At 46.5% G+C, this 22,129-nt stretch overlaps 1 protein-coding gene across 1 annotated transcript in view; it reads right to left on the reverse strand.

The window, feature by feature from the left end:
• Window positions 1-21,888, reverse strand: part of LOC147426392 (BolA-like family protein) — a 54,262-nt gene extending 32,374 nt beyond the window's left edge. The window contains exon 1 of the mRNA XM_086499348.1: window positions 21,599-21,888. Within this exon, the coding sequence (XP_086355474.1) occupies window positions 21,599-21,823 (225 nt within the window). The 5' untranslated portion in view covers window positions 21,824-21,888. The remainder of the gene's footprint in view (window positions 1-21,598) is intronic.
• Between the last annotated feature and the right edge of the window lie 241 nt (window positions 21,889-22,129).

Below are 22,129 nucleotides of genomic sequence, written 5' to 3' on the forward strand. Positions count from 1 at the left end.
GGCAATGGTTTGCTCAAGGGAGAAGATTGTGAATTTAATATTGGCGTCAAGGAAGGATCAGCCAAGAAAAATTCAGCAAAGAAGTACGTTCCCAATGAGGTTCCTAAAGGGACTCAGGAGCCAGCCAACGCAGGGAAAGGCAAAGCTACGGCTGAATCAAAAAAGGGACCAGCAAAGAAATGGAAAAGACGTTTTCCTCGCAAGTCGGAAGAGCAAAAGAAGGTCATGAGGTCAGAGAACAAATGCTTCATCTGTGAGCAGCCTGGCCACATTGCTTACAATTGTCCTACAAAGAAAAGGCCAGCTGATTCTGAAGACAAGGAGGACAGGAAAGGAAAGAAGCCCATGGTTGGTCTAGTGCCAGATATGGTGGGCGACAAGCCAGATTCAGATGCAAGTGAGCTTTGCAGAGTATGGGGAAAGGTCAGGGATCAAACAGTGCTTATCTTCTTTGATCCAAGTGCCAAAGCCTACTTCATTTCCCCAGAATTGGCTTCGAAGTTGGGAATCAGACCTGAAGAGATGGGGTATACAGCAGAGGCAGGTTTGGCATGTCCTGGCCATACAGAGGCTGTGACACCCATCATCGGAAAGTTGCGTCTACATATCCAGTCCTATGTAGATGCTGAAGAATTTTACGTCATGCCACTGGATGGATGTGACGTGTTGTTAGGTATTCCTTGGTTATTTCGTGTACAAGGAATCATGGATGCCTACAACAAAAAGATCACTGTACAGAGCAGGGGAAAGACTCACATTCTGGATGTAAAGCTTAAAGGGGAGTCTATTCCCACTGTATCAGCTTCTGCTATTACTTCTGTAATCAAAAGCATCTTTCTACGTACATGGTTTTTGCACGTGAAGTGTAAGATTGTGATGAATCAAATTTATCTGTGCTAGATAAAGAAAGGTCAATGTTTTTACAACAGTATAGTGACTGTTTTTCCGATTCATTACCATCTCAATTACCGCCAGAGAGACCCGAGGACCATGCGATAGATTAGGTACCAGGCAGTAGCCCACCAAATAAGCCTCCGTACAGGGTTAGTGCGGCTTAGCAGAAAGAGATAATGGGCCAAGTACAGGAGCTGTTAGAAAAGGGGCTGATTCAGCCCAGTTCATCTCCATTCTGTTCTCCAGTGTTGTTGGTGCAGAAAAAGGATGCTCATGGCGTATGTGCATCGACTACCGTGCACTGAACAAGAATACCATCGAGAATAGGTTCCCTATACCTAGAATTGATGATATTATGGACAAATTAGAAGGAGCAGCTATGTTTAGCAGGATAGATCTAAAGAGTGGGTACCATCAGATCCGCATTAGATCAGAGGATGTGCACAAGACTGCTTTTAGAACAACGTTTGGCCTTTACGAATTTTTAGTGATGCCCTTTGGTCTTACGAATGCTCCTGCTACGTTCAATAGGATGATGGACAGAATTTTCCGTCCACACCAGCAGTTTGTTGGTACATTCTTTGATGACATGATAGTCTACTTAAAGAATGAAGAGGAGCATAGGCATCACTTGGCCATTGTGTTCAAAGAGCTACGCAGTCATAGGTTGCTCATCAATGCAAAGAAAAGTGAATTTTTTCTGGAAGAGATTCATTTTCTCGGACACATTGTCTCAAAGGATGGTGTCAGAATGGATCCTGCAAAAGTTGAAGCCATCAAGTCATGGCCAGATTTGAAGACGGTGCATGATGTCCGAAGTTTCTTGGGACTATGCTCCTATTACAGAAGGTTTATCCGAAATTTCGCTGAGATTGCTTCACCTTTACATGCTCTTCAAAAGAAGGAGATGGACACAGAAAGAGATTTCAGCTTTTAATCTCTTAAAGGAAAAGATGACTTCAGATCCAGTCATTGTGTTGCCAGATCTTAGGAAGTCATTTGTGGTCCAGTGTGATGCCTGTGGTAGTAGCATTGGTGCAGTGCTAATGCAAGATGGCAAGGTAGTAGCCTATGAGAGCAGAATTTTGCAAGGGCCAGAGATGACCATGCAGGTCTATGAAAAAGAGTTACTGGCTGTGATTCATGCGCTCTTAAGTTGGAAACACTACCTGCTAGGTGCAAACTTTTGTTGTCCAAACGGGACATCAGACCTTGCGATACTTCTTGACACAAACAAAGTTATCTGAGAAGCATATGCGATGGGCAAATATCTTGTCCATGTTCCATTTTCAGATTGTGCATGTGGAAGGCAAGAAGAACATTGTGGCTGATGCCTTGTCAAGGAAGCCACAAATTTCAGCTGTGTCAATTCCTTATCATCATGAACTTGATGATATGAGAGAACAATATGCAAATGATGAAGATTTTGCAAGGGTCTTCGAACAGCTAATGGATGGACAACATCATGAACACTATCTTCTCAAAGATGGGTTCATGATGATGCATGGCAGATTGTGTGTCACAAAGCCATTGCGACGCAAAGTTATGGAAGAGAGTCATGTCCCACCATATGCAGGGCATCGTGGTATCGATGCTACAGTTAAAGCGGTTGAGACATTCTTCTATTGGCCTACATTGAGAAGGGATGTGGATGCCTTTGTGCGAGAATGCCTAATTTGCTAGAAGGTCAAGTTTGACAGGCAAAAGGCACCAGGATTATTGCAACCACTACCTATTCCAGATAAACCATGGGAAAGTATTGCTATGGATTTTATCTTTGATCTTCCGAGAACGCAGAGTCCAGACAGGAAACGATGGTATTTGGACCATAATTTGTAGATTCACCAAACAGGCTCATTTTATTCCTGTCAGGAAGAAGATAAAACCAGATCAGATGGCACGCTTGTTTATGAGCAATATTTTCAAGTATCATGGCATGCCACAGTCGATTGTTAGCAACCGTGATCCACGCATGACAAGTTTGTTCTGGAGAGGCTTGTTTGAGAATATGGGCACCACGCTCAAATTCTCTTCGTCATTTCATCCTCAAACAGACAGGCAGTCAGAAGAGGCAAATTCTACTATCCTAGATCTGCTGAAGTGTTATGTGTCAGAGCATAAAGAAAAGTGGGAGCAATATTTGCCATTGGTGGAGTATGCATACAATAATACAGTGCATTCATCAATTGGCAAGGCACCTTTCGAGATAGTTGAAGGTGGCAAGAAAGTTCCTCCCATACTGCATACAAAGGACAAGATATTTGAAGCAGATAAGTATGTTCAGGACATGGATGAAATATACAAGAAGGTCAAAGTGGCCTTAGAAAAGACTCGGGCAAAGCAAAAGAAAGCAGCTGATCGTCACCGTCGTCAAGTGGTATATTCACTTGGTGATTGGGTGCTTTTGCGCTTTGAAAAGGCAAGGTTAAACAAGATGAAGGGCAAGGAAAGACTGTTTCCAAAGCTCAGCATGCGTTACTATGGGCCTTTTCAAGTGTGCGACATAATCAATGACGTTGCATATAGGCTGAAATTGCCTGACAGTTGGAAGATTCACAAGTCTTCTCAGACCCTATGTGGGTGATGTGCCAAAAGATATGCCAGTTGAAGATCGGCCGGAAGTCGAGGAACTTAACGAGATCTTGGTCCCCGAACAGATTTTGGCACACAAAGAAAGGAAAGTGAAAGGCAAGGTTGCTAGGCGTTACTTGGTAAAGTTCAGAAACTATCCACCAATGGATGCTAAGTGGATGGAAGAAGGTGAACTTGCAGAGTCACCAACTGTGTTATCACTTTACCTGGAAGCCTTCGATTTGCAACCTACCTTGACCCCTTGAGTTTCAAAGCTACATGGATTGTCAGTGTGACAATGCCTTCTGAAACAAATGATGTACATGGTATTTAAAGTGAGCTCAAATGAAATACCTGTTACATGAATGTTAGAGATGTACAGATTGTCAGTTTGGCAATTGCTCTTATGGAATGTCAAAAAGTTTGGTTAGTGCTATAGAAGTGAGTATTTATTGTCAGTTTGTCAAGGATACAGTAAATGCTTCTATTAAAGGGTACATGTGTAACTGCATTCTTAAACTTTCAGTTTGGGCATACTCGAAAGTGTTACGAGATCCAACGTGTACTATAAGACAGTGGCAAAATGTATGGCTACCATTTTGTCATTGGAAAGTTAGTGACTCAAAGCAATGGCAGAGTGCGAAGCTACCACTATGTCATTGGGACAGGGTTCACACGCAGGCAATACATGTGTCGACGAGGTGTTGAATACACCAGGGTTGACAATGAGCATGTATGTGTCGTACATGTGTCGACAGGTGTTGAATACATCAGTGTTGACTGTGAGCATGTACGACATAGATGCAAACGAGAACGTTTGAGATTTCAAGAGGGGGGTATGTCACTAGCATGTGACTACTATCTATCCTTTTTGTTGATTTCTTTCTTTTTATCTATTTACTTTCAATTTTTGGAAACACCCCTCGGGAAATCTAATTGCCCTGCATTGCATAGCTAGTGTGGAACTGTCCAGAGGGAGTCCAGGCCTGAGGGCAAGAGAGCACTAAGGTTGGACAAAGACTATGGTTAGCCAAAGTGGGGTCATTGACTAGCCAAAGTGGAATCCTTTGCTACAGAGGCTACATTTCCGTTCTGGGTGTGGCTGCAGTGTACAAAGGGGGTCAGATGACCTAGAAAGATACAATGGCAGCATCTCCTAAAATTTAGGGAACTGCTATTTTGGGACCTAAAAATGTGTTTGCGGCATTACCTCCGGAATGACAAGGAGAACATTTTCTTACTCTGCCGTGAAGTCAACTGGGCAACCGGTCGGGAGATTTTTAGGCGGCAACCCCGAAACGGGAAAATGCTTGTAAATGTGCCAAGTGGCACCTTCTGATGCACTTTCCTCATGCAACAAGAAGTGGCGCTGAATTTAGGAGGAGGAGGGCTCATTTTCAGATTTTGTCACAGGTTAAGAGCTATGGAGTGCTTGTTTTCCCTCCTATGTACAGTGCGGTGCCAAGAGTGATGCCCTGCACGCTACGCACTGCCCTCTCTCTCCCCTATGGCAGTATGTTATGCCCCACTAGTGGGCTTTTCAATTGATAAATGTACAGTTGTGTGGGTTCATGCGCGATTGCCGAGGCAAGTGCCTCTTGCACAAGTACTGGATTAGCTAGCGGCTAACCCCCCCCGTAGGTACAGGTGAATTCGGAGAGGTTTCACGCCAGAAGTCTCGTCTGATTCAAAGGGCAAGTAGCCCTACAGGTGCGGGAGCTCGAGGACTTGCTACAGATGTGACCGGCACACGAAACGGAGCCGGAAACAGTAAATTACAGCCTGCTGTGTATTTTTGCAGGTTTAGGGTTATGTCCCTAAACGGTCCCTAATACCCCCAGGAGGTTCGGGGACGCGAGGGGACCGCTGTACAGGTAATCTGGCGCATTTTCGGGGCTGAAAACAGAGAATGCTGCAGATTCTCGCCAGGTTTTGCAAAGTGCCCGTATGCGTCGGGAAAGTCAATCAATGCGTGGGAATACTGACTGTGCAGTGTCCTAGTACAGTTATGCTGCCGAAATCGGGCCGGAACGGTTGAAATTCAGCCGAGTTTGTGCGGGGCAGCTTGTAGGGAACCATAGCGTTTATTCCCTGTTTTGGACAATAAAGAAATACCGAAAGGGGCGCCTAGGTTAGGGGCCAATCTGGTGTCGGTCTACTTATACAGGTGCAATCTAGCAGCCCGTATCCCTCTCCCCTTTGTTGTGTCTTGAAAGTACAGGTAAAGTGGGCGACAATTTAACTGGGTGAAAGCAAATAAGGTTTAATTCTAAAGTCTACCGCCCTTCTTGAAAGTACAGGCCGGTTTCACCGATTGCCTCAGGAGCTTCAGCAATGCCTTGTGGGAGGAGAGATTGACCTCCTTATGCTACAAGAGCATCATCTGTGTGAGAGCGGCATTAGACGTTCTGGTCAGCTTTTGCGGGGACGATATGATACTTTTTGGTGAGCTGCTTTTGGACCTAGAGGCATACAGGGTGGGGTATGTATGACTATTGCGGATTCTTTGTAGCAGGCCATTGTGGGCAGAGGGATTATTGTGCCAGGTGGGGCTCAGTGAATCACTATGCAGGTTCAAGTTGCCTTGTGGGCTTCCTGAACATCTATGCGCCCAATGTGGCGAGTGCACGAGTAGAGTTTTGGTCACAGATTGTTGAGTCACTGCCGCAGGCAAAGCAGTGGTGCATAGGGGGTGACTTCAACATATTGGAGGACCCCTCTGACAGGATTGGTGATAGCCATGCTACTGTGCATGGAGTTGAGCTCGCAGCTTGGGAGAGGTTTTGTATGACTGAGGGTTTTGGATGTGTGGCAGCATTCTAGCTTTGTGAGGCCCCCAGACGGCCTGGCCTTCTCTTGTTCGGACTACATAGTGGGAGGAGTGAATCTATTGCGAATAGATCGCTTCTACACTAGTGCCCACTTCTATGACTTGGGTGGGACAGTAGGCATTCTGGCAGGGACTTCCTTCTCGGACCATGCACCAATGATACTCACAGTGGCAGATAGGCAGAGGAGGGGGAGCACGATGCTTCGCATCCCTGAGAGGGTCTTGCTGGACTCTACACTCAGAGAGCGAGTGGAGACTCTTTGGACAGAGAGCTTAGACATGCAGGACTCTCCTACTCACAGAGTGGCCTCAGGACTAGCTCAGCTTAGTCGATTCTTTCTTCAAGAGTCTTTGGCTCACCTGGCTGCAGCGAGAGAGGAGCAGCAACGTCTCCGACGGGGCGTTGCTTCCTTGCAGAGGATGCACGAGAAGCATCCAGACAGTCCTTGGTTGGAGGAGCACTTACAACAGGCTTGCCAGGAGCTTGTTAGCACAGAGGAGTGGCGCCATGAGTTTGCTTTCCATCGACAGGCATCTCAGTGGACGTAGGTGGGTGACAGAGTGACTGGTACTTTCTTTGAGGCAGTGGGACCTCGGCATACGCATGCCAAGGTCAGTCAATTGAGGAGGCCTGACGCGTCAATTGCTTCTGAGCCAGAGGACATGCCTGTAGTTGCTACTGACTTTTACCGTGAGTTACTGTCTGCAGAGCCTTAGTCAGAGCGTCAAGATGCATGCAGAGAGCACGTGCAGGCACAGATGCCTTGTCTTGTGACTGAGGAGATGCGTCAGAGGCTTGAGCTGCCACTTCAGCATGAGTTGCACACGGCTCTTAGTGCACTCCCCCGTGGTAGCTGTCCAGGTAAGGATGGCTTGACTCCCTTTTTTTTTTTGGAGCATTGGGACTTGCTTGGCCCAGATCTCTGTAGTGATTTTCAGTACATCTTGCACATGAGAGAGATGCCTGAGAGCATGAGTGAGGGCCAGATCTACCTCATTCCCAAGGAGGGTGGCTCCTTGGATAAGATTCGGCAGTGGTGTCATTCGGTGACCGGAGCAATAAGTTATGCTTGGGGGAAGTTTGTCCAAAAAGCTCTCCTGCTTTGGGGCAAATCTGGAAATTTGTTGGGCACAAGGAATTTGGGAGGATTGAGGAGGAGGTTGCCATGTGGCGGGGGGATTATCCCACATGGGAAAAGAAAAGGGGAAAGTGGGAGGTATATAGCCTAAAGGGGGAGTACCCTTTAGGTGTATCACTTGGTGCAAAGCATGGCTTGATGGGCTTGTGGGCTCCGGGACCCCAACCCCATTCCCTTGGTCAAAGGGTCAACGACATCTCATTTTTTGCCCCAAAAAGGCCAAAAATGAGCCAATTAAAAGATGCCTACAAAGGAAGCCTTGTCAGCTGAGAAAGGGGAGAAGATTTTTGGGGAATAAAAGATAAGGGAGCCCCCATTTTAATAGCTGCAACACTTGCACAACTTCCAAAGAGCTCATTTTTCAGCAAGAAAGAGTACACCCCCATATTCGAATGGCCATAACTCTTTCATCTCTCATATGCTTTTTGCCTATGGATACTCTACGGACATCTCCACGAGACGAGCTTCGTCATGATGTCCTCGATTTCTCCTAATTTTGAGTGTGTTCCATGCTTGATGGGTTTTTCATAAATCTCTACAAGTGGTTATCACAGGTGTTTTCGGCAATGTAATAGTTCTCCTTCCAACGGTGTGATTCATGCAAGGCTATAGAGGCACTCAATTTTCTTGTCGTTTGCACGCTAACAACACTGACTGTACGGACTGCCACAAAAAGCGTTGGTTGCTGACGTGGCCTGACAGCACGGAATTCCGCAAATTACGTTGGCTGTTTTTAGCAGTAAAGCTTTTGGATACTACTGCTTTTAAGTTAAAAGATTTTGGGGCTCTGCTTTTGGGCATCCCTTGTACCAATAAATAAGTGGGTTGGGCCTAATTACTCAGAGCATCTGGACGCAAAGTCCAAGAGTGAGCGCATGCCGACTCTCTTGTACTTTGAACAGAGATTAATATAAAAAGAAATACCAAAAGGGGCGCCAATCTTCGGGGCCAATACCTCCGGGCACGGAACTACGCCGGGCCGTGTCGTCTTTGTGAACTGTTTTGAGGTGAATCTCTGTTGTGTCTTGGTAGAATCTTGACTTGGGGTGTTCAAGTTTGTTGCAACTACACTACCATCCAAGACAAGCTCCGGGTGACTCCAGATGTAGTCACGGGATGCCTAATCTCCCGCATCTCGTGGGTAAACTCTCCAAGAGAGTCTAAAGCACTGAAGTCTCACTCCAGTCTGTAGATCCAAGCAATGAACCTGTCCAAGAAGAGATCCAAGATCCTCTTTCTAAGTCCATGTAGATGCTCCTGTGTAAGCAAGTGATCTGACATGTAGAGGTCAAGTGATAAGTGTCTGTCCACCCAAGATGGTGGTATCTACTCTAAGAATGTCGGAATCCCATATGCCATGAGCATGGCCATATCTCGTGTGAACTCGGATGAGTGCATAGGTGTGTCCATAGCAAACCACAAGCCACCACCCCCTCTGGAGTGCGCAACCGCCAAATGATGGCTGGAATGAATGGATCTCCCAAGGATCGTACGCCCGTAGATGATTAAACCGACGTCGAAACTACCATGTACTGCAGCAATCACCGAGAGACCGCATCGACCACTGGATGGTGACCTCACAGGAGGTAACTTCATCCTCTATAAGAAAACGCAAGCCCTGTGGCTGCTGTTCAGCCACAAACGCAACTGCGAGGTGATGAAAACGCTGCTGTCCAACAAATTTCAGCATGCTCGTACGCTCCGGCAGGGTCCAGAGCGGTGCATAGGGTCTGGAGATGGTGGTGAATCAAAGTCACTCTCCCTGATGGGCTGTAAACAAAAAAAACAGTAGGTGTTTATGGCTGAATCTGAAGGACTGAAGAGGATTGTTGCCGGCAAGGCACCGGATGCCAAGCAGGGTAGGAAGGCAAGATCCAAGTGGGTGTGGCTAGCGCTCCCCCTCTCTTGCAAAAACGCTGCCCTACTGCTCAAAAACACAGGCATTTCAGCCCTGAAAACGCAGATTTGCCAAAAACGCAAATTGCTGGCTGAAAATGCAGGTGATAGAGAGGGTTTTTCGGTGACGAAAGTGCTTGAAAAGGCTGGCACTTGTAAGGTGCAGCGGAAGTGAATGTTGAACTTTCTCAAGATGAGTGCTCCGAATTGTGCTCAAGGTTCCTTTTACTTGCGGAAGGGAGAGCCTTCCGTTCCTTTAGAGAGTGCAATGGACACAAACAAAGTGATGAACACTGTGAATGAAGGTGCTAAGACTGAGAGATAGAGAGAGAAGAATACGACACCAGAATGTTGGCAAACCCTCCTCCGAAGGCCCCACTTTCTATGGCGAGAGCGGTCTACTATTGATTGCACAAATCTCTACAATGCTTTGGATTGGCCGACGATGTCGACGACGATAAGGATGACGACGAGACAGGCTGAAATCTGAAAACGCTAAGGGCTGAAATCTACAAATCTTTATCTGCTGAATTCTGACTCTATGTCGATGACGACGATGCAACGACGACACGCTGAAAACGCAGATGCTGAAATATGCGTTTTCCGGGCTGAAAGTGTAAACCTTGATGAATCTCACCGTGCGGCGAGGATCTGCTGTGGGAAGGTGAGATCTGCGAGGTTTGGGGGTTCTACTGCGATGCTTGACTGCTGAAAATTGAAAACGCTGGTCTACTTGTTGATCTTGTCGCGATGGAACTGCAAAACGCTAAGGGCTGAACTGCAATCCAAAAACGCTAGGGCTAAATGTCTTCCTACGGTGGAAATCTTCTATCTTCTGTTGTCGTCGGGGCTGATCTGCTGTACAAAACGCCAGGGCTGATCTGTCTTGCAAAAACGCTAGCTTCTCAGATGGGCTAAAAACGCTAGGTCTGTTGCGGGAGTTGGTCTTGCTGCATGTTGAGCAAGTGCTCCTCCTGCCTCTTCTGCTAGAAAGTGCTAGCGCTAGGTTTCTATATATACAAACTTAGCAAAATTGCCCTACCTAGTTTCCAACAAAAGTCACTTAAAAGTAATAAGTGAAAAATGTCAAAAATAGGGAAAATAAGTCTTGTGCATTGGAAAATGCTCTTGATGGATTCTGATGGTAATGCCGATGATCATGCTGTGTGCAACCACAGGATATGCATCTAATCTAAGTGTCTGGACATGCACGGTCTGCGAACACTCACAAAAGTGCCGGATCACTTCCTATTCTAGACTGACTTGACTGAACTGAACCCTTGTCATGCTGTAGCTTGTCCATGGACACATAGGGTTGGATGTGTCACGTGCAGCACGGGCTGCCAAGAGGGTGATCGCCAGGTGTAGATCAAAAACAAAAGCAGCCTCCAAAAAACGCTAGAGTTTTCTGCTGCCCAAAACGCAGATAGGCTGAAAACGCAGGTTCTTCGCGATGCAACGCTGTTGTAGGATGAGCGTTGGCCTCTCCTTGAAAAAAGGCTGGCTGATCTTCTTCTTGGGAGTACCTGATGCGGAAGCACTCAGACCATGGAGAGCCTAAAGCTGTTGATACCATGTGAGAGTGCACGTGTGCAGAAGCGTGAGAGAGAGAGAGAGAGAGAGAGAGAGAGAGAGAGAGAGAGAGAGAGAGTATAGACACAACACCAAAACTTTGATGTAGGGAAGAGGGGGTGATCAACTCCCCATGACTACCATAGCAAGAAGACCCTCAATACAATGATCAAATGATGATCCGTCAGACTATAACTGTGGGTGCCCCCCTGGCCCCATATATAGGTGCCCAAGGGGAGATAGGGCGATGCCATTTAAAAGCCCTCACGACCCAACAAGGAAAAAAATATATAAGGGCGCCCGGACAATGCAGCCTATATGCATATGCAAAGGGTGGCCAGCCAACCTGGAGGCACAGTTGCCGCACATGCATGCCCTAGACCTATGAAGCAACAGTGGTCCCCATGACTACCATAGCAAGAAGACCCTCAATACAATGATCAAATGATGATCCGTCAGACTATAACTGTGGGTGCCCCCCCTGGCCCCATATATAGGTGCCCAAGTGGAGATAGGGCGATGCCATTTAAAAGCCCTCACGACCCAACAAGGAAAAAAATATATAAGGGCGCCCGGACAAGGTGGGCGGCCCGACAATGCAGCCTATATGCATATGCAAAGGGTGGCCAGCCAGCCTGGAGGCACAGTTGCCGTACATGCATGCCCTAGACCTATGAAGCAACAAAGTGGTGTAAATCTAACAAGTGGGACAAATTCGCCCTTTAATTTTACATCAAGAGTAATTTTCTTTGCCTTTCTCATTCTTCAAAGTGGCCTTTCGTGTCCAATAGTCAACCACAACGCCATTCTAGTGGTACCAGGGGGTCCCCAAAACGTTGTCACACCCCTCTAGAGGCATAATGTAAAAGTCCTCATGCCCTACACACCCCTGCAATGCAATTGAAGTTTACCTATGACGGGTGTCATGGCAATATCTCGCCCCGGTGAGGCTAGAATTGCCTCCATTCAGTGGTCCCATTTCTTCTGGTGTAATTCCAAGTCGAGCCGCAAATTCAATCGAGGCATGATGTAAAAGTCCTCGTGCCCTAAATACCCCAAGCAATGCAACCGAAGTTTGCCTATGTCAAGTATAATGGCAACAACTCACTCCGGTGTGGCTAGCATTGCCTCCATTCGGTGGTCCCAGTGATTCCAAGCTAAGCCACCAAATTCAATCGAGATGAAGTTGGCCTTGGCTCTCCATTGAAGAATATAAGGACTTCCTGATCATGTACTTTGCCCCACGCTCTGCACAGCTCTGTACTCTCGTCTATCCACGAAACAGTCCCGCCTTTGTCTTCCCTTTCTTTGCATGCTTCTCCACCGCTTTCGAACTCTCAAATTTTTCCTTTGCTAGATCTTTTGGTACTTTCTTAGGACACTTCCCAAAATGTGTCCCTGCTCTCCGCAACCGTAACACTTGCTCTCTTTGTAGTACTCAGCATGTTGCTCGACTGACAGTTTTGGGCCGGCTTCTTCTTTTGCCGTTTACTCTTCTTGTTAACATTGAACGAAGATGGCCCCTTTTGAGCGGACACTAGTCTGTCCGAAGGGTACATAAGTGTGTCGGCATGCATACCAAATCCCTATTTGGCATGACTGATAAGTCTCTCAATGGAGTCAGATTTCTTTTGTAGGCAATATCGTCGTCTCTTTTTGGCTAAACCGTAGCAAAACTGCTCCACTTGTTGCTTTAAGGTAATTTTCTTGAAAAAAGAGGCTTTGTAATATTTTTAGCTACGGCTACAGATAAATAAAATGATTTTTGTCCACACAGAATAGATTTATGAATTTATTGGTACCAATTAATAATTTAAATGAAAGGGTAAATTTTCCGGTGCAATGTGCCATTTGGAAATTTATCTGTGTCCGGATAGTATGATAAGTAGAACAGTAGCCGAATGCAATGCAGGACACTTCAAAAACAAGCAAATGAATAAGATGGTGTCCCCAGTTCGCTCAGAAAAGTTATAATTTAATATTTTTAGAGTGGCCGCCCAAGAAAGTGGTTGGCCAGACACAGTGGAAATACATCCCGACAGGAGCGATATAAACATTGAAAACAGCAAAGTTATTAATGCTCCAAATTGGTCGGAACCCGTGTTTTAATGCTTGTTTTTAAGTTTGAGATTAGAAACCTTTGCAAATGAGTGGCCGGGCCAATTTGAACGCGGTCAAAATCTTAAAACTTTAAGATAAGAATACAAATTTCAGCAACTAGCGGGAGTTTTTAGAAAGACCAGCGTTGGCAAGTTTGCGAGCCTTTTCTCTCTCTCTCTCTCTCCTTTGGCACTATCCAGCATGGACAAATCATGCGCTAAGCCTTATAAGTGGTAGCGCTAGCATTTGCACTCTCTCTGCAGCAGTTTACACGCATAAAGAATTCTCTCTCATCTCTCTGTTCAAACCTCCTCTCTCTCTCTCTCTCTCTCTCTCTCTCTCTCTCTCTCTCTCTTCCATGCACGAGAGAGAGAGAGAGACGTCTCCTGAACCAATCAACCTTGGCAATGAATAACTAATGTACAATAGAATGGGAGCTGAGGGCTGCTTATATACCAACCTCAGTAAATTGCCCTACCGAGACTTTGACAAATAAGTAAAATAAATACCTAAAAGCCAAACATTGGGCAGTTTACTTGAGATGCCAAACACCCTCTCTACAACTCATAGTGGACATATATAGTGAGACCAAGTCGATGAAGAAGCTACCATGGACACCCCAGTAGAGGATCTGCCTACTGGATACACCTCGGATTTGCTACCCTCAACTTTGTACCTTAGAAGAATGACATCTTGAGCATCGGTTGCCTTGTAGCAAATTGAACCATAGACCAAACTACGTCCAAGAATCCCCGTTCATGAACTGCGAACACATCACGTTCAAAACATTCCAGACAATGAACTTTGAAACACATCCCATCAATAATCCGACCAACAACAATGGATTGGTGCACTCATCCATAGTGTTTTAGATAGGTTTGATTGGTTCCCTGTCAGATGCATGAGCCTTGAACTCCGACCCACCGGTTGTTCAAGCACCGATAACTTGAACTCCAACACAAGGGTCCAAATTAATTATAGGGAGCACTGCTTGCCCCTCTCTGCCACTCACAAGCCTCTCTCTGGCTGAAGATAGTAGCGGCATCTGCCCTCTGACGAGAAATCTGGTGCCGTGGCCACTGTGGTCACCACCACATGTGCCAGGCCAATCTCCACTATCAAATATTTATCACCGTCATCTTTGTTCAGCTTGCCTTTACCTTTGTCCTCCTGTGAGTTCCTACTTTTGTCTTTGGCTTCAAACTCCTGAGCCAAACAAAGCGTCGAGTCACATTTGTAACAATTGTTGTCGAACCTCGTGGGTACCGTGGCAGCTAATTGAGTCATGGTGTTGCCATCCTTGTCAAGCTTTCCTTTGCCTCTTTCCTCTAGTGAACTCGTCCATTTGCTTTTGGCTTCACAATCCCAAGCCAAACAGATCCACGGTTTCCTTGAGAGCTTCGCCCCGTGCATAGACTGCTATTGGGTGGTGGATGATCTTTCCATAGCCTTTAGTTGGTGTTGATTCTAGTATCCCTGGTGCTTGAAACCACCTTGGGAACAACCTCATGCAATTGTCATTTGGGACTATCATAGCCATGTCTTGTGGTTCTCCGCCAATTTCAGTTGTGGAGTCTACACTCTCTTGACAGCATCTCAAGATGCATGCAAAAGCGTTGTAGGTTCCCAATCGGCTTCTTATAACGCTGTAAACTAAGGCCATGTTGATGAAGCATATCAAGATGCAGGTAACAAGATGTCCTCCACAAATGTTGTCACAAATGCGGGCACCACGTGCCAATAGAAAAGAACAGACTGAACAACTTTAAGCACTTCAAATAACAACTGAACTGAAATGGAGAGAGAGACGACACGCGACACGGAGTGGCGGAATTCCACCCCAGAGAGTATTGGCCCCAAACCTTGGCGCCCCTTTTGGTATTTCTTTATATTGCATCAACACAGTACAAGCCAGTACTCCAAACTCTGCACCTTCGTACTGAAGCATGCCAGAGAATGAGCCCTAGCCTCATATTTAAAGGCCCTTGGCCTGAAAAGCAGTTATAGTAAAAAGCCTTTAAAACTCAAAAGCTTCTGGTCCAAAAAGCAGTTTACATGAAAAACTTTCAAACTCAAAAGCTTATGGTCCAAAAAGCAATGCCAAAAGTTGCCAGCGTAATTTACGGAAATCCGTACAGCCTGCCACGTCATCATGTCAGCGCAATTTTCGGAATTTGTCTGTTGCCTTAGGGTTAGGGTTAGGGTTTTTGGCAGAAATTAGGGTTTGCAGGTTTTAGGGTTAGGGTTTTCAGAATTAGGGTTTGCAGCAATTAGGGTTTCTGGCAGAAATTAGGGTTTGCAGGTTTTAGGGTTAGGGTTTCCAGAATTAGGGTTTCAGCAATTAGGGTTTCTGGCAGAAATTAGGGTTAGGGTTTTTCTGCACTCGGGCAACCACGTCATCACTCTGTGACACTTCCTCTGTTGCTTGTTCTTCTTAGGGTTTAGGCCCCTCGGCCGGTAGCTCCGTTCTTTAGTAGGTCGACACGTCAGCAATTTGTCACATCTCCCCTTCTTGAAAGAGAGTAATCGTCCGCGATTACAGCATATCTGCAAAACAACTCAAGTTAGTTCAAAAATTTCCGAGGGTCATTCCGAGGGACAATCAATTTGCTCTTTTTATTAAGGAGTTAGCTTCTCCTTTCTGCTCTTTTGATCAAGGAGTTAGCTGCTCCTATCGGCTGTTTTGATCAAGGAGTTAGCTTCTCCTTTCGTCCAGATCGGAACTCTTGATATTCCGGCGTAGTAAAATTAGCCATCACACCCAGACCGTACTGATCTTCCTCGGGTGTCTTGATGCACTAAAATTACATACCCAGGCAATCTCATCCAATTAGGAATATTCAGTGGTTGGCACATCACAATGCAACACAAATGCTCACATATGCATGTTACAAGACATAGAAACATAAAGCCGCCAATGAACACTCCTCCCGCATAACCTAACAAGGTCCGGGCCGGGAGATATTCAACGACTCCCTCATCACTCCTCCCGCATAACCTAAAAAGGTCCGGGCCGGGAGATATAGAGGCCTTTTACAACCAAACGCCCCCCAGACCGCAGCCTGCGTCGTTTGGAGGTGCTGAGAGTAACCATTGCTCAGACTTCTTAATACTCCTCCCGCATAACCATCCAGGTCCGGGCCGGGAGTCACAACAACAATTATTTTACAAGCATACAACCAAACGCTCCCCAGGCATCGGCCTGCGTCGTTCAAAGGTTTTCAAACATACAACGAAACGCTCCCCAGGCATCGGCCTGCGTCGTTCCGAGGTTCAAACAATACCAAAACAGTATTTCTCACTTCTCCACCCAGGAGTAAAATCACCAATCATTGAAACCAGTATCAAACTAGAGTCAAACAATTCAAATCAGCACCAAAACAAGTTCAAAACAGATACCATCCATTTCAAACAAATTCCAAACAGGATCACCAAACAAGCTCAAACAGAACTCAAACTTAAAAAGCAATCTCGACATCAATCGAGCTCGAAAAGTCGACTGACTTTCCATCCTGAAACCTGCACCAAAAATTAGGGTTAGGTTCATTCCATAAGGTCATAGCCGAGCACAGCATGGTCCATCAGCTCTTGGACAAACAGTGTTTCTTTGGCGGCGATAGTAGTCCCAAGATAGCAATCGCATTCGGTCTCCAAGTTCATCTGCTCGTGAAGAGACATCTACTGGGAGATGTCGAGAAACTTCAAGTTATAATCTGCTAGGGTTTCCATGGCAAGCATTTCAGGATACCCCACTCTGCCAAAAGTTGCACTCCGAAGGAAGATGTCAAAAACCATATAACTTCGGGCAAAAAATTTCTTGAAAGCTTGCCAAGTACTTGGAGTATGTTGCTTGGTAGTTGTAGACGTCAACATCTGCATGGCACTGCTTCTGAAAAAAAACAGTGACTTGAAACAAATCTGGATCCTTCTCTTGCAAGTGATCTTAATTGGCTTATGCCCTGTAAGACACTGCGGTGAAGACGGGAGCGCGCCCGATGCGCGATGAAGTAAGGGTGGGGGTGGCTAATAAGTCCGGGTTGGAGGGCGAAGATACCTCGAATCAAATTCCAATAGCTCTGTCTGCTCTTTTGTAGGACCGGTATGCTTTTAGAAAAGCACACGCCTGATGCTCTGATACCACTGTCACAAATGCGGGCACCACGTGCCAATAGAAAAGAACAGACTGAACAACTTTAAGCACTTCAAATAACAACTGAACTGAAATGGAGAGAGAGACGACACGCGACACGGAGTGGCGGAATTCCACCCCAGAGAGTATTGGCCCCAAACCTTGGCGCCCCTTTTGGTATTTCTTTATATTGCATCAACACAGTACAAGCCGGTACTCCAAACTCTGCACCTTCGTACTGAAGCATGCCAGAGAATGAGCCCTAGCCTCATATTTAAAGGCCCTTGGCCTAAAAAGCAGTTATAGTAAAAAGCCTTTAAAACTCAAAAGCTTCTGGTCCAAAAAGCAGTTTACATGAAAAACTTTCAAACTCAAAAGCTTATGGTCCAAAAAGCAATGCCAAAAGCTGCCAGTGTAATTTACGGAAATCCGTACAGCCTGCCACGTCATCATGTCAGCGCAATTTTCGGAATTTGTCTGCTGCCTTAGGGTTAGGGTTAGGGTTTCTGGCAGAAATTAGGGTTTGCAGGTTTTAGGGTTAGGGTTTTCAGAATTAGGGTTTGCAGCAATTAGGGTTTCTGGCAGAAATTAGGGTTTGCAGGTTTTAGGGTTAGGGTTTCCAGAATTAGGGTTTCAGCAATTAGGGTTTCTGGCAGAAATTAGGGTTAGGGTTTTTCTGCACTCGGGCAACCACGTCATCACTCTGTGACACTTCCTCTGTTGCTTGTTCTTCTTAGGGTTTAGGCCCCTCGGCCGGTAGCTCCGTTCTTTAGTAGGTCGACACGTCAGCAATTTGTCACAAATGTCGCCTCTCAAAATGCACACAGCTCTCCTCCTTTGCGATCACTGAGCCAAAGGCTCTAATACCATGTCAAAGTCGACGATGCGAAAGCGTAGAGACCGGAAGGGGGGAAGAGAGTCTCCTGAACCAATCAACCTTCACAATGAATAATTGATATACAATACAACGCGGGATGAGGGTTGCTTATATACCAACCTCAGTAAATTGCCCTACCCAGACTTTGACAAACAAGGAAAATAAATACCTAAATACCAAACTAAATAATAGGACCACATTGAGCAGTTCACTTGAGATGCCAAAACTCTAACAAGTATAACATAAATAGAAAATCTCCTCGAGGGGGGGGGGGGGCACAAGACCAACCCATCTTCTAGTCCCTAGTGCCCATATCGTTGGCAGTCTTCAAAGTCTGAATAGCTCGCAAAAGGTCCTTTGTAAGAGATTCCGCAATGGCCGACATTGCCTTCGCATTAGCCGCATCCCAATCGACACACGATTTGAGATATCGTCATCTTGAAGGCGGGCGTACTTGTTGTTGGGATCCCTCGTGGGACCGGGCTCTGAGCCGTCGACAATATTTCATAAGCCTTTCCTTAAGAACTAGAGTCGCATGATCAAATTCCAATGAGCGTAGTTATTGCTGTTCAATTTGTCGTTGGCGCTCGAGAAAGGGCGGGGTATGTTGAAGTTGCAAGATCTGGAACTCTGGGAATCCTTCTCGCACTCCAAGGGTGGCTGCAGAAACCAAGCCGCAAAATTCTCCAAACTGTCCCTCTCTTGAGCTGCAAGTTCCACCTCTTCGTTAGCTCAAGTTCCACCTCTACGCCTCCCAAGCCTCTTTGTAATCCCTTGTTGAAAGACACCAGAACTAGGTCGACTGTCTCCCTCACTACTTCAAAAGTGCCCTCACTGCTTCAAAAGTGCCCACAAATTGTCAACCACTAGCGTTCTAAAACGCGGGTCACAAGAGGGGCGAGGCGGCGAGGGGAGAGAACCTTGGGGTCGCCATCAAGGGGGGGAATTACTAAGGGCAGCGTTTTAAATCGTAGAAGGGAGCGGGGGAGAGGCGTTTCAAGCCGTCACTGATGTGTCTTGCTAAGTGCATCAGCAGAGAGCGTATCAAAACGCAGGTAGTAGTTGCCTAGTCACTACAAGGCAGCGTTTCAAGATGCTCGCAGGGACCACAACGCCGGTCTGGCATTTCAAAACGCCATCCACTTGACAGGAGGCCATCATTCGCGTCGCTTCTCAAAACGCCAATGATAGGGGAGTATGGCGTCGTTGCAGTATAGCATTTTAAAATGCCGCTACAAAGTGTTGAGGGGGAGGGATGCCGGCGACAAAGGGTTCTACTTCTCCTCACAGCGAGCGCGCTTCCTCCTGTCTTCACCAAGATGGCTCTGATACCATGTCAAAGACGACGATACGAAAGCGTAGAGCAAGGAGATTGAGCATGAGAGAGAGAGACAGAGAACAAAAGAGTCTCTTGAACCAATCAACCTTGGCAATGATTCATGAATAACTGAATGTGTAATACAATGGAGGCAAGGGTTGCATATAAACAAACCTCAGTAAATTGCCCTACCTAGACTTTGATAAATAAGTAAAATAAAACCTAGAACCCAAAATAAATAATGGGATCACATTGGGCAGTTCACTTGAGATGCCAAACTCTATAAGATAGTTGATCATAAATAACTTTAGTATTCATAAGAAATGATTGCATGAAACTTCCTCGTGGAAAAGAGATGGCAAATAATTGTCCAAGAAGGTGGACTACTCGCATCGTAGAATCCTGATCAAACATTCGGACGAGCTTGAACCACATATCGTTGGCAGTCTTCAAAGTCTGAATGGCTGAAGAAATGTCCTTTGTAAGAGATTCCGTAATGGCCGACATTGCCTCGCATTAGCCGCATCCTAATCGACACACGATTTGAGATATTCGTCATCTTGAAGGCGGGTGAACCTGTTGTTGGGATCCCTCGTGGGATGGGGCTTCGAGCCGTCGACAATATCCCATAAGCCTTTTCGTGAGAACCAGAGTCGCATGATCAAATTCCAATGAGTGTAGTTATTGCCGTTCAATTTGACGCTGGTGCTCGAACTAGGGGGGCCATGTTGAAGTTGCAAGACCTCGAAATCAGGTAATCCTTCTCACACTCCAAGGGTAGCCGCACTACTCCCAAGCCACAAAATCTAAATTGTTCCATGCCTCTACATAGAGAGCTCCACACAAAGTGGGCTCCACGCTTTGCTTTTCCCAGATCGCTCCGCAAAGTCTACTATCCCTCTCTTGAGCTTCACACTGCACTTCTCCTTGCTCCAATCTTCCAGAGGGTAGTCACCTCACTCCTCTCTGCAGCTCAACAGTCCCAAAGACTCCTAGGATACAGCGTGTTTAAACGCTCAAACATCAAGGGAGTGAGGGGGGGGGGGGGGGGGGGGGGGGGGGGGGGGGGGGGGGGGATGAAGGGTGGGTCGATTCCAAAGAAAGTGGAAACAGCGTTTTGAAACGCTCGATTAGGAGAAGGGAGGCACTACCGGCTCAACTTCTCCTTGCTCCAATCTTCCAAAGGGTAGCCACCTCACTCCTCTCTGTAGCTCAACAGTCCCAAAGACTCCTAGGATACACCGTGTTTTTACGCTCGAACACCAAGGGAGTTTGGCGGGGGATCAATTCCAAAGAAAGTGGAAACAGCGTTTTGAAATGATGGATTGGGAGAAGGGAGCCACTGCCGGCTCAACAGCGTCTTAAAACGCTAAAGAGCTCTAGGGGCAAGTAGTCGCCAAGGGGCTGCAAGACTGTGCTGAAACGCGCTGCAGTGGAGAAAGAGCGGACGCCGGCGACGAGGTGATCTTCTCAACTTCTCTGAGCAGCTCCGCCTCCAAAGCTCTTCAAGCACACAGCTCTGATACCATGTCAAGGTCGACGATGCGGAAGCGTAGAGACCAAAGGGGGGGCGGGGGGGGGGGGGGAGAGAGAGAGAGAGTTTCCTGAACCAAGCAACCTTGGCAATGAATTGGCATAGGAGGTATAACACGTGGACGTTAACATAAGTGATGATTCAAATAATCCTCTACAAGCTTCTAGAATCTTCTAACATCTTCCTTGTCCTTCCACGATTTTCTCAGAGATAGCATCCGTGACAGTGCCAATCCTAATCAAAAACCAGAAAAAAGATGTGCATCTTTCTCTCCCTGAGGTATGTGGTGATTGGCCGAACAAGCCCAAGTGTGAAGTCTGGTGTGGGTGTTGCCAAGAAGATGGAAATCAGTTAGAACATCACCTCCAATCAATATAAGGGACTGCCTCGCTGGTGGAAGGAAGCCTAGTTTGATCTCTCTCTTGTCCAGTAGTGAGCAGACCACAATAGAGAGAGAGAGAGAGAGAGAGAGAGAGAGAGAGAGAGAGAGAGAGAGAGAGAGGAAGCTTAACCTTTAACACAATAGAAGTGCAACGTCAAAGCACGATGATGCTGTGGTGTAACTGCTTCAATTACTAGGAGGTGGAAAAAATCATGTTTGCAGTTCAAGGGATACGTACAGATGATGATTCACACTACACACGTGCGTGCGGACACCATACCCTAGAATCATCAGAAACCTTACATAATGCGGAGCACAAAGTGCTAAACGAAAGCAGGAAGAGATTTTAGAAGCACCTTTTTGGTCATAGAGTTCATAAGCGCTGATTCAATTGGACCGGAGACCTCCATAGCTCTAACACAGAAGTAAGCTTTGCGTCTAACAGGAGATCCGTTTTTGAAGCACTTGGGCGATGATATTGGGACGCTGCAACGGAGGAGTGGCACAAACGGGTGGAAGGCCAGTACGCGATGGAGTCTTTCCGGGCATGGTGGTGATGAGCAAGCTGTTAACGAAGCCATAGCCAGGAATAAGAGCCGGTAAACGTGACTGCCTTAGCGTTGCCTTGGCCAAAATTACTTAAAACTCGGGATTAAATTGGATGCCTACTATTAATCTATCTATACTATACTATATACTACTATAAAAGGGGGAGGGATCCCCCCGCCCCCAACACGTGGCGTAAGCTCTGCAGTTCTGGCCCCAACAGTCCACAACAAGATAGAAGGAGAAAGAGAGATTGTCGGAGCCTGAGAGAGAGAGAGCCTCGAAGCTGGCTTGGTTGAAGTTGGTTCCATGCAAGCGTGCCTGTGTCCGTGCACCGAGGC

This window comes from Adiantum capillus-veneris, chromosome 24 (genome assembly GCF_014529385.1).
Source record: "Adiantum capillus-veneris isolate H3 chromosome 24, ASM1452938v2, whole genome shotgun sequence".
NCBI lineage: Eukaryota > Viridiplantae > Streptophyta > Polypodiopsida > Polypodiales > Pteridaceae > Adiantum > Adiantum capillus-veneris.